Source organism: Colobus angolensis, unplaced genomic scaffold (genome assembly GCF_000951035.1).
Source record: "Colobus angolensis palliatus isolate OR3802 unplaced genomic scaffold, Cang.pa_1.0 Scaffold102, whole genome shotgun sequence".
Taxonomy (NCBI): domain Eukaryota; kingdom Metazoa; phylum Chordata; class Mammalia; order Primates; family Cercopithecidae; genus Colobus; species Colobus angolensis.
The window spans coordinates 3,017,852-3,036,005 of NW_012111142.1; the positions used below are offsets into that span (position 1 = coordinate 3,017,852).

General features: G+C 33.3%; 2 protein-coding genes across 8 annotated transcripts in view; one reads left to right on the forward strand and one right to left on the reverse strand.

Annotated features, from left to right (window-relative positions):
• The window catches only part of DOCK7 (dedicator of cytokinesis 7), a 220,635-nt gene that overhangs the window by 55,521 nt on the left and 146,960 nt on the right, over positions 1-18,154 (forward strand). The window lies entirely within an intron of this gene.
• Positions 7,083-15,398, reverse strand: ANGPTL3 (angiopoietin-like 3). The gene is made up of 7 exons (XM_011941007.1): positions 14,824-15,398; positions 14,054-14,164; positions 11,699-11,813; positions 11,014-11,127; positions 10,500-10,595; positions 8,630-8,896; positions 7,083-8,236 (listed from the first exon to the last, which is right to left on the reverse strand). The coding sequence occupies exons 1-7, from the start codon at positions 15,316-15,318 to the stop codon at positions 8,052-8,054; spliced, it is 1,383 nt and encodes a 460-aa protein (XP_011796397.1). The 5' UTR covers positions 15,319-15,398; the 3' UTR covers positions 7,083-8,051.

The following is an 18,154-nucleotide window of genomic DNA, read 5'->3' on the forward strand; positions in this document are numbered from 1 at the left end:
CCTGTCTTTTGTTTTGGTGGTAATATTTTTGAAGCAAAGCCTAGACATCATATCATTTCACTTGAAAATCCTTCAGTATGTATCTCTAACAGATAAGGACTTTTTTTGTGTTTGTGTGTGACAGAGTCTTGCTCTGTTGCACTGGCCGGAATACAGTGGCGTGATCGTGACTCACTGCAACATCTGCCTCCCTGGTGCAAGTGATTTTCCTGCCTCAGCCTCCCAAGTAGCTGGGATTACAGGTGCAAGCCACCACACCCAGCTAATTTTTTTTTTTGTATTTTTAGTAGAGACAGGATTTCACTATGTTGGCCAGGCTGGTCTCAAACTCCTGACCTCAGGTGATCCACCCTCCTCGGCCTACCAAAGTGCTGGGATTACAGGCGTGAATCACCATGCCCGTCCAGATAAGGACTTTTAAAAGTTAACCTCAATAACAAATGAAATGTTTTATGATCTCTTTAGAATTTCACTATCATTAGTTTATCTTGAGTAGTTGAATGAGCTTATTAAATACTGATTAAATTTTTTTTTTTTTTTTTTTTTGAGACGGAGTCTCGGTCTGTCGCCCGGGCTGGAGTACAGTGGCCGGATCTCAGCTCACTGCAAGCTCCGCCTCCCGGGTTCACACCATTCTCCTGCCTCAGCCTCGGGTTAGCTGGGACTACAGGCGCCGCCACCTCGCCCGGCTAGTTTTTTGTATTTTTTAGTAGAGACGGGGTTTCACCATCTTAGCCAGGATAGTCTTGATCTCCTGACCTCGTGATCCGCCCGTCTCGGCCTCCCAAAGTGCTGGGATTACAGGCTTGAGCCACCGCACTCGGCCACTGATTAAATTTTTTTCCCGAAAATATTGTTTCAAGGAAGAGCTTGGCCAGTCAGAATATGTGTATTATTGATGGTATGACATGAGAGCAATGTAATTCATGTTTCTTAAACTAGGTTATTACATGATAGTAGGTCCTTTGAACATAGGCTTCTAATTTTTTTGTGTGTACCATAGTACCTTGTGGTTGTCTTGTGAATCCTGTGATACCCTTTTTTGCAATATAGATTGAACATCCCAAATCTGAAAATCCAAAATCTTAAATGCTCCAAAATCCAAAACATTTCAAGCACCCATATCATACTCAAAGAAGATCTCATTGAAGCATTTTGGATTTTCAGATTTGAGGTGGCTCAACCGTGAGTATAGTGCAAATATTCCAAAATCCAAAACAAATATGAAATTTGAAAAACTTCTGGTCTTAAGCATTTCCAGTAAGGAATACTCGATCTGTAATGTGTAAATGTTTTTTAAATGCATAAAATATATAGAATAGCAAAGGAAATCAGTTACATTGAATTAAAATTATCAAAATATTAAAGTTGTGATATATGTGTTTATTAATGAATTAAATAACATGATCGGGCTTCAGGTTCAAAAACTATTGTATTTTCTAAATAGTAATAAGCATCAGCAATATTTTGAGATGTCTGTAATAATGATATAAAAATATGTATGTTTCATATTAGTTCAACCATTGTGGAAGACAGCATGGCGATTCCTCAAGGAACTAGAACTAGAAATACCATTTGACCCAGTCATCCCATTACTGGGTATATACTCAAAGGATTGTAAATCATTCTACTGTGAAGACACATGCGCACATATGTTTATTGCAGCACTATTCACAATAGCAAAGACTTGGAACCAACCCAAATGCCCATCAATGATAGACTGGATAAAGAAAATATGGCACATATACACCATGAAATACTATGCAGCCATAAAAAAGGATGAGTTCATGTCCTTTGTAGGGACATGGATGAAGCTGGAAACCATCATTCTCAGCAAATTAACACAGGAACAGAAAACCAAACACTACCTGTTCTCATAAGTGGGAGCTGAACTATGAGAACACACGTACACAGGGAGGGGAACATCATACACTGGGACCTGTGGAGGTGGGGTTAGGGGAGGGATAGCGTTAGGAGAAATACTTAATGTAGATGATGGGTTGATGGGTGCAGCAAACCACCATAGCACGTGTATACCTATGTAACAAAACTGCATGTTCTGCACATGTATCCCAGAACTTAAAGTATAATAATAATAAATGTATGTTTAATGACAAAATCTTACATACTGCTTATACTGCTGTGGTTGGTTTACTACATTCATAATTTAAGGAAGTATAAATTTCAGCTGAACGTTACTGAAAATTCAGGAACTTTTCTTTTCTATTCAAGTGTATGGTCATCTGCTTTAGAAAGTGTAGGTTTTTGGCCGGGCGCGGCGGCTCAAGCCTGTAGTCCCAGCACTTTGGGAGGCCGAGACGGGCGGATCACGAGGTCAGGAGATTGAGACCATCCTGGCTAACACAGTGAAACCTCGTCTCTACTAAAAAATACAAAAAACTAGCCAGGTGAGGTAGCGGGTGCATGTAGTCCCAGCTACTCGGGAGGCTGAGGCAGGAGAATGGCATAAACCCGGGAGGCGGAGCTTGCAGTGAGCTGAGATCCGGCCACTGCACTCCAGTCCGGGAGACAGAGCGAGACTCCGTCTCAAAAAAAAGAGAAAGTATTGGTTTTTGTTTTTTTTAGAGTTCATAGATGGCTCAAGCTACTGCCACATACTCTGCTATTTTGGTTTTGTCCTTGTTATACCACTCTTGAGTTTTATTCTATCTAATTGGTCCTAGTTTATTTCAACTATAAAAATTGAGTCGGCCAGGTGTGGGGGCTCACGCCTGTAATCCCAGCACTTTGGGAGACCAAGAAAGGCGGATCACAAGGTCAGGAGTTCGAGACCAGCCTGACCAACATGGTGAAACCCCATCGCTACTAAAAATACAAAAATTAGCCTGGCGTGGTGGTGCACACCTGTAATCCTAGCTACTCAGGAGGCTGAGGCAGGAGAATCACTTGAACCCAGGAGACGGAGGCTGCGGTGAACTGAGATCACTCTGCTCACTGTGCAGTGCCACTGCACTCCAGCCTGGGTGACAGAGCGAGACTCCATCTCGGAAAAAAAATAAAAAAATTCTTGAGTCAAGAGCTCTATTTCTTAACATTTTAATATAGCCACTCAGAAATTTAGTTAGGGGCTTGCATCTGAAGGTGATGGAGTGTTTTCTTAGATTACGAAGAGAAAAAGTAAAGTTCCAGAAACAGATGCAAACTGTGAGAAGGGCAGTTTTGTTCTTCTGTCCTGAGGATTATAGTATGTTCAGTTAGGAAGCGTTTATAGAGATTGTTTACTTAAAGGAATGTGAAAAATGATATGGAAGATCCTGTTTTTAAAAAGTATATACATTTGTTATAACTTTATAGTTCATGAAGCTATTCAAATACAGTGTCCGGCTTGATTATTACAACCCCAGGAAGTATTAATAGATTTGACAGGATTATTATTCCCATCTATTGGGTGAGGAAACCAAGGTTTGGCTGCGTTTTTTAAGATAAATAGCTACAACCTTACATCTTCAAGGTTGTAATTTATTGCTCTTTCAAATTACATACCCAATCATTTTATTAGATGTATGACTTTTCTTAGGACTAAACATGAATTTAGAAAAAACAGCTTTTATATTTTAGATAGAATCCTTAAGTTTATTTTATATTTCCTAAAATGTTATTAAAACCTCATTTTATTAAGGGTTGTAGTAGGGGATTGTTAGGGCTACTTTCATGACCTTGAACTGTGCACCAGTTAAGTAATTTTACCCTAGTTGATTTGCCATGAGAATACTTTGGACTTTGATAAAAGGGCCAATTGTTTGGTCACTTTCTTTTCGTTTTTAAAACTGCTGTGTTGGATAATCACTCAGTAGTACGTACATAAATGCAGTGTTTATGGCTATAAGTGATGGGGAAAAAATCACAAGGAAATTTGATTATCTTACAACAGAAGGTAGAGTATATATGAGTACAAATTTGGAATACAATTTTTAAAGGAGGCAAATAGTAGATGCTCAATAAATATTGGTCAATACCATTTCTAAAATTAATGAATGAGTTAATTGATGTTTATGAGTTATGCTATTAGGAAGTAAAGATACAAGCATGAAAATACAGTGATTCCAGGATGACACAGTGTATGTAAATAGATTACACTACACTAGGTTACCCCATAATGAGACACGTGTAATTGGTTTCAGTAAAATTCATACTGGTTCAAAATAAACTCTTAATATAGGAGTTTTTCAGTAATTCACTAAAATGAAGTGAAACGACTATCTTTGATGCTTTTGGAGTTTTAGTACTATTTTTCAGAATTTTTATTATGATGATTTGCCATATTCTCTGTATTTTCTCAGTAAGTGCCATTTGAGCAGTATGGACGGCAATTCTGTATGGTTTCAGAAGAGTGAGCTGCCATTTACTAGAATATTTGTGGAAGAATTGAGATATCTGCACCTTAAAATATGGCACAATCTAACCAATCAGAAACGTGTGGGGAGACATTCTAGACAAATGGAATACATTAAGAACGTGTGGAGGACATGTTTAAAAGTAATTTTGATTAGAACAGAAGGTTTGTGTTGTTGAAAAAAATGGCTAAAGAGGCAATTTGGGGCCAGGTATTAGAGACTCTTGAATACCTGGAAGGATTTTGGATTTTGTTCCGAAGGCCTATACTCTTCTAATTGGCATATGCATTCTTGTGAGGGCAGAACTATATGGGATGTGCAAGTCCTCACGATAAACATGACACATCTTCTAGGAGCATCACTTTTTAGAATACTTGGGGGTAAATAAATATTTTTATAGGAAGTTTTTTTTTGAGACAGAGTCTCACTCTGTTACCAAGGCTGGAATGCAGTGTTATGATCATGGTTCACTGCAGGCTCGACTTCCCGGGCTCCAGCGATTCTCCTGCCTCAGCCTCCCAAGTAGTTGGGATTACAGGCACCTGCCACCGCACCCAGCTCATTTTTGTATTTTTTGTAGAGGTGGAGTTTTTCCATGTTGCACAGGCTGATGTTGGGACTCCTGGGTTCAAGCAGTATTCCCACCCCAGCCTCCCAAAGTACCAGGATTACAGGTGAGCCACTGCAGAGATGAAGATAGATTTATAAAGTATAAAACACAATTCACATGCAATTTTAAAGTAAAATTCTAAGATTTAAGCTAAGATCCAATAAGATTCTGAAAGAAATTTGTGCATATAGTAAGTTATCCTGTAACTCTAGAACCTAAAAGGATTTGTTTTCATTATCCTCTGCTCTTACACTTCTTCAGTAGATGAGCTTGAAAGACACAGGTCCAAGCAGTATGCAACCATTACAAATTTATTTTCAGAAGATTGACAGGGAGAGGGACATAAAATTAGGAGGGAAGAGGAGACTAATATAATCTAGCACTCAAGTTAAAGACAGACTTTGGGGAATAAAGCTTATAAGATTAAGAGATGTTTCAAGAAAAGATTGTGTTGAACTTGGTGGCTTATACAAAAGAGGTAGTTTACAAAGTTGAGTGAAAAGCTAGAGATGTCTTCCAGGTTTCAGGCCTCTGTGACTGGGAACATGCTGGTCATATTAATGGATATAAAGAAGTGAGGAAGATGGTGTGAAAGAGTCAAAAGGAGGGAAAGGCGGGTAGAAAGAGATAGCAGTAGCAGTCAGGGGCTGGTGAATTATTTATTTTTTTGAGTCAGTCTTGTTCTGTCACCCAGGATGGAGTGCAGTGGTGTGATCTCAGCTCACTGCAACCTCCACCTCCTGGGTTCAAGCAATTCTCCTGTCTCAGCCTCTTGAGTAACTGGGACTATAGTCACATGCCACCACACCCGGCTAATTTTTGTATTTTAAGTAGAGACGGGGTTTCACCCTGTTGGTCAGGCTGGTCTGAAACTCCTGACCTCAGGTGATCCACCCACCTCGGCCTCCCAAAGTGCTGGGATTACAGTCATGAGCCACCATGCCTGGCCTGTTATTTTTGATATGTTGAATTTGAGTGAAGTATAGGGTATTAAAGGGAGAAATGGCAGATAGGCAATGTAAGAAGGGGAACTGGAAAGAGACTTGGGATGAATACGTGGATTTTGGAACTTTATTCATGGTAAATAGATGAGTCTGTGAGAGCAGATAGAATGTCTGAGAGTCAGTGTAGAAAAGATGATTGAAGGTTGTTCATTGGCCCACAGTACTAAATATGAGAAAGGAATAGGATTATAAAGATGAATTCAGGTAAGGGATAATCCATGGAGAGTATAGTATTGTGAAAGCAAAATGAAGGTCAAGTTTGAAAAAAGATATTCACATTAGTAAGTAGTAGAGAGATGAAAGGGAAGGTAGACTGAGTGATCAAAGGGGATTAGACTTTGCTTAGATTAGACAACTGTGAGTTAGTGGTGGAATTTGAGCACTTTAAGCAAAGTAGTGAGGACAGGAGACAGTTGTGTGAACCATAAAGAAAAGAGCTCCTTTCTCCTCTTCTACCAGAAGTATCTTTCTGGTAAAAGAAAGCTTTGTATGGGGAAAAAATCTGATTTACTACTCCTAAAAGGAACAAAATGAAACATGTCCTATGAGAGTGTTTTTTTTTTTTTTAAAGGAAACCAAATAGAGGAAACAACTCATATATTAAATAATGAATTATTTTGCATTTGAAATTGTCCAATTTTTGGGGAAGAGAGGAGCTGTTTTGGTATTCTGGCCCTAAAAAAATCAATGTTAATTTCGACAGCTTAGTCTGTGGTCCTGAAAATTATGGATTATTTTTACCTTTATTATTTTGTACTTTTCTGGAACAAAGTATTTACATAGGATTCACATAAATCATGTATATCTTTTATATATGTGACATATAAAAATATATATGACATGTATATTGGATAATTTGAAATACATAATGCTAAATATTGACAAAGGTAGGTCACCGTATAACTTGGGCACTATATCCTTTAACAAATGGGTTTAATTTAAAATTTCTTACTGGTAGTTTTAAAAAATATATTTAAAAATAAATTCTGACAATTTATACTGTGGTAAAAAAATTTGTATCTAATCTTTAGGGATTTAGGGTTTAAATTACTTAAAAATAACAATACGTCTTTTGTGATGTCAATAAAAATGCAAGAATAATTTAAATTTCTATAATTTAGGGGACTGGGTCTTTATTTATTGAATTTTAAACATATATACATACTTGTCAGGCTGTTTAGACATTCAGTAACTTGTTACAAGGTTTATTTCTGCTTGAAAACCTACACGAATATATTAGAATCACAGAATATTTAGGGGAAATATAAACTTTAACTCGATGTCACCAATATGTTCATTCCTATTGTAATCTGACAAGATACGTTTACAATTACTTGTTTTCATAGTATTAAGTATTAAAATACACAAAATGTATACAGTATATATTTCAACAAATAAGGTATAGTGATACCTCATATTAAAGTCAATGTGACTTAGTATTCATCATCTCCATTTGTTTAAAAGACAGTGAACCTATTTTAATACAGTATTTAATCCTGCTTCATTAGGTTTCATAAATAAATCATATCAAAAATTTACGCCAGATTATTTTGTAGCAAAATGAGGCATCAGTTTAAAAGTTTATATTACAGATTTTTACACATACTCTGTGCTGACAATTTTTAGTTTTGAAATTAATATTACAACAAATGTAAGAACTGTATAATTATCAGTACTCTGTATTTAGTCAAGTTTAAACAAGAAAACTAGTTTTTTAAACTGGGAAAGTTGTGAGATTAGCTCATATGATGACTTAAAATAAAAGTCTCAATTTTTTATTTAGAAAAGTTATTTAATAAGTTCACTTATTGATTATAATTTAGATTGTGACCATCGAAAATTGATTCCCACATCACAAAATATAAAACAAATAGTATTATAAGAATTTTGATTGAGAAATGTAAATGGTATTCTTTAAGGTTATGTGATTGTATATTTAATCTTAAATTGACAGTGACTTTAAGATAAAAAAATCTATTTCTCAAGCCTTCTCTTAAGGATTTAATACCAGATTATTAAACCACATTAACTTGGAATCAGTTTAATAATGTTTAATTTATTGCCTTTTAAATTTGCCTCAGTTCATTGAAAGCTTTCTGAATCTGTTGGATGGATCAACATTTTGGTTGATTTTATAGAGTATAACTTTCCATTTTGAGACTTCCAGGATAATCCTCTTCTCCGCTCTGGCTTAGATTTTGCTCTTGGTTTGTTATATTTACCATTTAGATTGTTTTCTCCACACTCATCATGCCACCACCAGCCTCCTAAAGGAGATAGATACGCAGTTTAGTGGGTACAGACTCGTATGTAGTTACTGTTACTGTATTTCCCCATGAGTTTATCTTCCTTTTTTATAAATATTGTGTTTTAGTTGCATGTATCCCAGCTTTAAATAATCTGTATAAGTTCCAGTTTAAAATAATCTCTATAAATAATCTGTAAACCACCAAAAATAGAAAATCTGAGGAAGATTAGAGGTAAAATACCTGGTTGAACTAGAATGAACACTTTCATTATAGTTAAGAGGTTTTCATCTAGAGAGAAAACGCTTATTTGGGATTTGGATTTTTAAAAGTTGTCATTGCAGATAATAGCTAATAATGTGGGTAGATACTTTGAAGATATGAAAATAAAGTATTGTTATCAGAAAAAGATACCTGAATAACTCTCTGGACAGCTGAAATGTCCTTTTGCTTTGTGATCCCAAGTAGAAAACACCAAATCTTTGTTTTCCGGGATTGCATTGGGGACATTGCCAGTAATCTTAACTACATGTAGCGTATAGTTGGTTTCGTAATTTCCCAAGTAAAAAGAATATTCAATATAATGTTTGTTGTCTTTCCAGTCTTCCAACTCAATTCGTAAAATGTAATTAGATTGCTTCACTATGGAGTATATCTTCTCTAGGCCCAACCAAAATTCTCCTGAAAAGAAAAGTTTTAAAAAATCTGTGAATTATTAACTACAGCTTGGACACTGACAGTTTTTTTAAGTGTTTTTTATTGGTGCAACTAATTGAGTTGTTTAGTCTTGAATCCCTTGATCAGAGTATCTTAAAATAATACCTTTTAAAACAATTTTATTGAAGATATCTATATGCACAATAATGTTAAAAATATTAATAGAACTGAAAGTCTGATTATCCTTTCTATAATGCATATTACAAGACATATTTCACCAGTGAAATGTGTTACATTATTATAGATATTTTAAAGTCTCGTCATTGGTAGAGGAATATTTTCTTGTAAGTCTTTATATGGATAAACTTTACTATCAGGTATTTATTAACATCCATATACAGTCAAGAGATTTTTGTTAAGTATTCCCAGAGACTTGAGTAATAATAATGTCACTTTTTTTAATTGTAAACCTGGCCTTTGGTATTTGCTTAATATATGTTTTCTTTGTAGAAAAAGACAGGAATAAATTTTAAAAATCATTTTAAATGAAAAAGCATGGTTCTTAATAACTTTTTTCTATAATTTTAAAAATTATTTTTATTTGGAATTAAAAACATAAATCACAAATATAAATAGATTTTTAAATCACAATCCTTTTTATTAAAGTATTTAGTAAAATGCTTAATAAATTACTGTTTTCATTGAACAGTCACTGTTGTCTTATTGCTATTGAGTTAGTAGGAAGCTTCATTTTAAGGACTGCTGGTAAATACAAGTACAAATGGGTTAGTTTCTTACCAGAATTAAGTGAGTATTCTCGACTTACCTGTCAGCCTTTTATTTTGGGGTTACACTCACTATTAGAAGATTTGGAGCTACAAAACATATCACAGAGTATACCTTCTAGGTAGGGCTTTAACTGGTAGTTTGAATACAAAATTTTTAAATGGTCAAATAGTACTGAGCATTTAAAAATTTGGTACAATAATGAATGTCTTCTACTTTATAAGTGAGTACTTAGACATCATTCATGGATTTTTGTATGTGCTTTTTGGATTTTAAACATCTGTTATTTTATCATGCTTATTTAACATTATTTATTTTGTAATCAGAATAATTTGCATTGAGTTAACTAATTCATTATAAGCCACACATTCTATATATTATATTTAAATAATTGAAATTTTAAAATTTCTACTGTATGTCTGAATTTCCTGGTCCTTTTAACTTCCAATTAATGGATATGTAAAACGTTAATGAGAGAATAGAGTGACTAATGCTAGGAGTAGTTCTTTTCACAGCTTATTTGTAACAGTTACTACTTATATAACATTTAATCAGAATTGTCTTTAATAATTATAGTTATGATCATTATAAGCCATCAAATTAAATTGTGATAAGTATATTTAAGAACAGATATGTAACTGTGATAAATATAATTCAAATAATAACAGTTGTAATAAATGTAATTTACTAACAAATGTGTAATTGTTTGATAATAAATTATATGAAGGCTGAGACTGCTGCTCCTTCATTACTACTTTTCCTAATGCCCGGTCCACAATAGGTTCTCAGTAAATATTTGTAGATTAGCAAATGAATGAATGATTGAATGTAGTCACCTTACCATCAAGCCTCCCAAAACCGTATTTGTAGTTCTCCCACGTTTCATTGAAGTTTTGTGATCCATCTATTCGATGTTGAATTAATGTCCATGGACTACCTGAATATAATGAATGAAATCATGTATTTTTAGTAGATTGATATTGACAGACGTAAATAACACTTTTTTGTTTGTTTGCTTGATTTTAGTTGGTGGCTTTGTAAGGTAGTTTATTAATGTTATGGCAATACATTTTATTATTTATTATGGTCTTAAAAAGTTAAGTGAAGGGCAGTTAATGAATTTTGGAATAGTAAACTTATTGATAATAGTCACTTCAGATTATTTTAGAGGAAAAGGAGAATATTGAGTAAATACATAAATAAACAAGATAAAAGTATTAGATTTATACTAATATTCATGTTATATATATTTCATATATATATATGTATAAAACAGTTATAACCAGGTTAATCTTCCTAATACGTACTGAGTAACTTGAACTAACTACTGTCTATTCTCCTTAGACAGGTTTTACCTGATATAACATCACAGTAGACATGAAAAGCTTGAGAGTTGCTGGGTCTGATGGCATACATGCCACTTATATGTTCACCTCTATTGTAAATGGTGGTACAATCAGCAGGAATGCCTAGAATCAATAAAATGTTATTACATCAGATTTAGTAATAGGAATAATATCTTTGGAGCTTGAGATTTCACTTGACATTTTATGAAATTGTGGCAAATGTAGCATTTTTTTCAGTAATGTTTATGTTAAAGCACTTTTCTTAGATGGCATGTTATTTAAGAATGTAAGAATCATTCTTACCAAACTACTTTGTTTTAAAAAATTAATTATATTTTTAGAGACAGAGTCTTGTTCTATCACCCAGCCAGGAGTCCAGTGACCTTTAACTCCTTAAATATTTCAGCATGTATCTCTTAAACAGGAGGTTGTTCTCCTTTAAAACTGCAATACCATGATCACGTCTAAGAAAATTAATAAACCTTCTATATTATCTAATAATCAAGTCCATATTTATATTTCTGTGATTGTCTTAGGTATATCTTTTATAGGGTGTAAAAATAACCCAGATCCAATTTAGGATGATACATTGTATTTGATGGATATCTCTTAATCTTTTAGTCTAGAACAAGTCCTAAGAATAGGGAATTTGATAGTAATAGCTTCAAGAAGGAAACCCACCAAAGTGTCTTACCATCATGTTTTACATTTCTTATTTCATTCAGCTGAAGAAAGGGAGTAGTTCTTGGTGCTCTTGGCTTGGAAGATAGAGAAATTTCTGTGGGTTCTTGAATATTAGTCATTCTGAGCTGATAAAAGAATATAAATCTGTTTTTTAAAATGATACTGAATACATAATTAGGGGAGATCTGAGTAAGGATGTCAAAAGTACAGTTTGTCTTTCAGTTCATAATGTTATGGTGTTTGATATTTAGATAAACAGTGTTATTCAGATTGTACAGATTGCCTGTTCTCAAAATATTTAATCAGGGACATTATTTAATAAATTTAAAAAATAAAGCAAGGCAAAAAAGCAGACACTGGTCAGAAAACAGAACAAGGCCAAAAGTAGAGACTGCTTTGCTTAGAATGTTGTAATGTATTTTTTTATATGAATAGAATATATTTGATATTCTGTTCAGAGTTTAACTTTAATAATTTTCAGTTTTAGGTCTTACTGATCTTCAGACCTGCTTTAAAGACATAATACATAATTTTAACCTGGCTTTCTTGATAATTTGATAATTTTTGACCTGTAAACATATCTCTAGATGTTGGCAGGTTGGCAAGTTTATTTGCTTACTTTCCATATATTCAGTAGTTTATCGTTAGTTTAGCAATAACATTTTATTTAAGTGTGTTGGGTTTGCAATTTATTGAATGATAGTTTTTCTCATGACAGTCAGAAAAGCAGAATATATAATATCTTGCATCATTAGTGTTAGTTTTTTGATCCTGGCATAAATGACATTTCCTAGGACCTTATTTAAAAGGATCTATTGTAAAGTTTACTTGCTGGATATTACTCTTTTCTACTAAGTAACTATGTGATTTTAACGTTACTTAAATTTTTAGAGTTTTTTTTTTTAATTTAGATACGAGAAAGTTAAATCAAATGATCTAACTCTTCTTCCAACTCAGAAATTCATTGTTTTGGTTTCTTCACACATTTTTATTTTTAGACAGAATGTATATTACTGTAGTAACGTATTGCTTTGGGGAGCAGGTTCATTTAATCATAGTAAAAGATATAATTGAAAAGAATTTAGAAAAATAGCATCATAAGAAGGAAAGTATGGAAACCAAAAGTAGTTGGTAAAAAACCTTTTAGCAGCACTACTAAAATTATGTTTGCTTAGTGGAAATTGGTAATAATATTTGTTTCATATCTCTTGAAAATCATTTTGTTTACCAGTTTCTCTGAGTTTACATTATTTTTTCTGAATCCTCTTGAATGACTGTTTAAGAGTATTATTAATTTTTTTATATTATAAAAAATATGACATAGCTTTATTCTAAACAAGTGCTTCCCTCTCTCACTTCACCAGTTGTTTACATTGTAGATTAATTACGTTGTTGAATGTTGACCTTTAATTATGAGGCACACTATTTCTAGTAATCCAAGTAATAATAATTATAGCACACACTTCTGTGTGAATGTGACATTACATTTATTAATTCAACAGAAATGCCTAGTATGTGCCATACAGTATTCTATATTCTGAAGTATATACAAATAATGGAAAATATGAAGATAATGGAAAAAAAACCCTGTATTCACAGAGCTTACATTTTAGTGCAGGAATAGGAGAGAGAAATAACTAAAATTTATGTTAAATAAAGGTGAGTGTGCAGGAAAAAAGTAGTTAAGGAAGTAGAAGTTTTCAGGGATGGGACCAGGTAGTTGTAATTTTTGGTTAAGTGACCTTGGAAATCTTCATTGAGAATTTTATGTTTGATAACGACCCTAAGGGAGATCAAAGAGTGGGCCATGTAGATACCATGACAAAAGAGCATTCCAGATAGAGGAAACAACAAGGGCAAAGGCTTCGAGGTGGCAGCATGTTTGATGTGTTTGAATACTGGTAAAGCGATCAAAATGACTAGAGTAGAGGAGGTGAAGTCAGTGAGATGATGAAGGGTCAGGTAATCTTGGTCTGAAGAGCCAATATGAGTGAGATGGAAAGCTATTGTGTGGTTTTGAGCAAGGAGAAACATGATCTAATTTGAATTTTAATAGGATGACATTGGCTGCTATGAATTAATTTTTTTCTTACAATAATCCTGTAAATTCTCTTACTGTCTTTGTAGTGTATGTGAGGAAACTGAGAGACAAAAAGGTGAAGTAATTTATTCAAGGTCACACAAAGTTTTGGAGTCATGGTTTAAATACAGGTAGTTTATTAGCTTCAGATCCTACAATTTTAACAGTTAGGCTGATGTGATAATTTTACTCATGATCCAGTTAAAGCTTGTAAATAATTTTAGGATTCAATGTTTTTACAAACCTGTGTGAAAGATGAGACATACTATTAAAATATTGACTTACCTGATTTTCTATTTCTTTTATTTGACTATGCTGTTGGTTTAATTGTTTATATTGTTCTTCCACAGTCTGGAGAAGGTCTTTGATACTATTATCTTGTTTTTCTACAAAAGTCTGGATATAGAGATTAGATTGGTTATAAGTTGCTTTCTTCTTTCTTTTCTATTAGAGTTTTAATTTCCTGTAACACTATCATCTAAATTTTTAAACTAATAATGGATTTGAAAAATGAATATTGGCAATTCCTTCCCCTTGTATGCTTCTTTCAAATAGCATATATTTTTGTTCATAGCATTTTATTTAAATTGTGCTATCTCTAAAATTTGTTTTTCTGAACTTCAATTAAAAGAAAAAGCCCAGCAGCATATTTTAATAGGAATAAATCTTTTCCATTTACTGTATTACTTTAATGTTTTAAACACTAGAGAATAGTTTTAAATTTTTTTAACTTTTTACTTACCTTCAGTAATTTGCAATAGTGTAATGACATAGTGTTCTAGATTGTGTTACTTAACCGATTTGTCATTTTCATATAAAATGTAAAGTTTCACTTCTTTTGGAAACATTGCTATAACATTTTATATAACATTAGGGAAACAAAAACTAACAAAATTATAATGGGAAATTTTATTTTCTGGAGATTATTTTTCTTGGAAAAAATAAAGTATTTCAACAATGCAACAAAGTATTTCAAGTAGCATGCCTTAGAAATATTTTTTTAAAATGTTCCACATTGAAAACATAAACATAAACCCTCTTTATTTTCTACTTACTTTAAGTGAGGTTACTTCTGGATGTTCTGGAGTTTCAGGTTGATTTTGAATTAAGTTAGTTAGTTGCTCTTCTAAATATTTCACTTTTTGTTGAAGTAGAATTTTTTCTTCTAGGAGGCTTTCAAGTTTTGAGTTGAGTTCAAGTGACATATTCTTTACCTCTTCATTTTTGACTTGTAGTTTATATGTAGTTCTTCTCAATTCCTTTTCTTCTTCTTTGATTTCAATGGTTTGCAGTGATAGATCATAAAAAGACTGATCAAATATGTTGAGTTTTTGAAATATGTCATTAATTTGGCCCTTAGTCTTATGGACAAAGTCTTTAAGACCGTGTCCCAACTGAAGGAGGCCATTGGCTAAAATTTTTACATCGTCTAACATAGCAAATCTTGATTTTGGCTCTGGAGATACAGAATCAAATGATGAATTGTCTTGGTCAATTCTGGAGGAAATAACTAGAGGAACAATAAAAAGAAGGAGCTTAATTGTGAACATTTTTATCCTGATTTTCAATTTCAAGCAATGTGGAACTGTGTTCTTCTGGAAGCAGACCTAGACTTCTTAACTCTATATATACCAATATTTGCCACAGAAACGGTAAGGTTGGCAGATGAATATAGTTAATCATTAAGCCGTGTTAACTTGCACGAATGTAACCTTCTTCCACATTGAGTTACATCAATGCTAAATGAAATCAAAGAAATGAGCAACTAAATAGGTAATTTGAAATTGTATTTAACTTTGCTGTTTTATAAACTGCACATTCAATGATATGGTGACTACCTGTTTTTAAAAGCTGATTTTACTTTTTTATGGTTTTAAGAGATTTACAAGTCAAAAATAAACTTTTTTGTTGAGTAAATTTATTGTTAAAGTTGAGGAAAAGAATTAATTAAGTGTGCGTTTCTCAAACTGCACTTCAGTTCTTTTGGAAACATTGATCCATCCCAAAAAACACTTTCTCTCTGAAGCCTTTCTCCATTCCCTCAGGTGGTGGTACAGCTCTCAATGCTGTATTCCTTTGGTACTCTGTGTAAATCAATGTATAATTATATGCTCCTTATTTTTTGTCACTATAATTGTTAATATGGTTTTTTTGTATCACCTTATATGTCTTAACCATCCTTGTGTATTATCACAAAATCCCATATATAGTAAGTTTCATTAAAGACATTTCTCTCCCCTTTCTCCACTGTGTTCTGTGTCTCTCTGTTCTAGGCTCTTTACCATGTGCTTACTGAAGGAACAATGGATATGTGGTCATCTAGGATCAAACAGAATTGAATCTTAAATACTTTCAGTGTCACAAGCAACTTACCCATCATAAGTTTTTCTGAAGTTTGTGAGCTTAGTAACAATTTTGATAATATACATTTAAAAAAATAAGAGATTAATAACTTTTTTTTTTTTTAAAGACGATGTCTTAATATATTGCCCATGCTGGTCTGGAAATATTGGGCTCAAGTAATTCTTTTGCCTTGGCCTCCCAAAATTTACAGACCTGAGCCCAGTCGATTACAGGCGTGGGCCCAGCCAATTAATAATATTTCTAAAAATAAATGTTCCACTGTGCTTCCAACTTAGTGTTAAAAATAAAAATGCTAATATGAGTGATTATTCTTATTAAGTGTTCATATTAAGAACTTTGTGAGAAAATAGTATCCTTTAAAACTACTTAATCTTGACATATTAATATGATGAAATTGTTAAGAATATGGGTGCTGGAGTCAGACTGTAGTGGGGTCCAAAGCCAGCTCTAGCTGTCTGACCTTGGACAAGTTACTTAACTTCCCCTTGGATTAGTCTCCTCATCTGTAAAGCTGGGGTAATTATAGTACATAATTCATAGTGTTATGATAATTTAACAATAATACATGTAGAGCACTTAGAACAGTGTTGGGCAAACAGGTAGTGCTCAAAATGCTAGTTATTATGTCACATGAAACTAACTTTTAACCTGTGTGTGTGTGTGTGAGTATATATAATCAACCTTACCTAAAATAAATTTTTCATAAAGTTAATATCTTTAACACAGGGAAAAGTTTTATCATAATGAATTTCAGTGTAAATTATAAATTGTTACTACAAAATGAACCATTTCCAAATTTCTTTTCTTTTTTTTAGAGACAGGGTCTTGCTCTGTTGTCCAGGCTGGAGTGCAGTGGCATGATCATAGCTCACTATAGCCACGAATTCCTGGGCTCGAGTGAGCCTCCTCCCTCAGCCTCCCAAGTAGCTGAGACTACAGATGCATGCCAACACGCCCAGCTAATTTTTAAATATTTTGTAGAGACTGGGTCTCACTATGTTGTCCAAGCTGGCCTCGAACTCCTGACTTCAAGTGAACCTCCCACATCAACCTCTCAAAGTGCTGATATTACAGGAGTAAGCCACTGTGCTCATCCCTAAATTTCTATTCTTAGAAATGCCTCTTCATTGTATAAAATAGAGGGTCTTCTTTTTGATGACTCAGGATTTGGGGTATAATAGTTATAGTACAGGTAGTATTAAGGGTTTGGGGTGTAATAGTTATAGTACAGGTAGTATTCCATAGTGGTTAAGAGCATGATTCTGGAACAAGACTGCCTGAATCAGAATCCTGAATTTGATATTCTTCAGCTTTGTGACCTTTGGTCAAATTACTTCACATTTCTGAACCCCTGTTTTTTCATCTGTCCAGTGAGAATGACACCTATTTTATAGGGTTGCATAAAGATTAAAAGTTTATATTTTCAAAGCACTTAGAACATTACCTGGTGTGTCATAAACACTACATAATATTATATATTAGCCATTTTTGTAATTAGAACTAATCAATGCATTTGTACTCATAGTATAGTATTTTACAGGTGAAAATTAATTGCATATTAAGATAATATAAATTGGGAAATTTTGTTATAGTCTAGATTTTTTGAGTTTTGGTCTCTTGTACCTTTTTAAAGAATTATGTCTTTTGATTAGGTTGTGTATGATTTTTAAGTGTCCAATATGGAACCACAGAAGGGTAAGAAAATATTCTTCATTTCCATCTTACCCTTTACTCTGGTTCGTGTTATGGAATTATAAAAGTATATGTTGAGCTAGAGAAGAAATTCAAATTTTCTCCTTCTTTAAATAGAAAAGTTACAGTTGTAATTATTGGCCATGAAATACATATTTCAAAACTTCTCTTAACTAAGCTGTCAGCTTTTATGGCTTACAGCTATTGACCCTGATATTTCATCTACTTGCTAGTTGAAGGAGAATATAGATGGGCCAACTTCTCTCCCCTATTACACTATAAGCCATTTATTGGCAAGATTTGTATGTGTTTTTAATTTATATTCCTTAT

What these genes read in the sequence shown, in the direction of transcription:
- ANGPTL3 (XM_011941007.1), bottom strand. Translation starts at nt 15,318, where the DNA reads ATGTTCACAATTAAGCTCCTTCTTTTTATTGTTCCTCTAGTTATTTCC. An exon ending in CAGAAGTAACCTCACTTAAA is followed by an intron (nt 14,165 to 14,823) that starts GTAAGTAGAAAA and finishes CTCTATATCCAG; the next exon opens with ACTTTTGTAGAAAAACAAGA. An exon ending in AAGAAATGTAAAACATGATG is followed by an intron (nt 11,128 to 11,698) that starts GTAAGACACTTT and finishes TATTGATTCTAG; the next exon opens with GCATTCCTGCTGATTGTACC.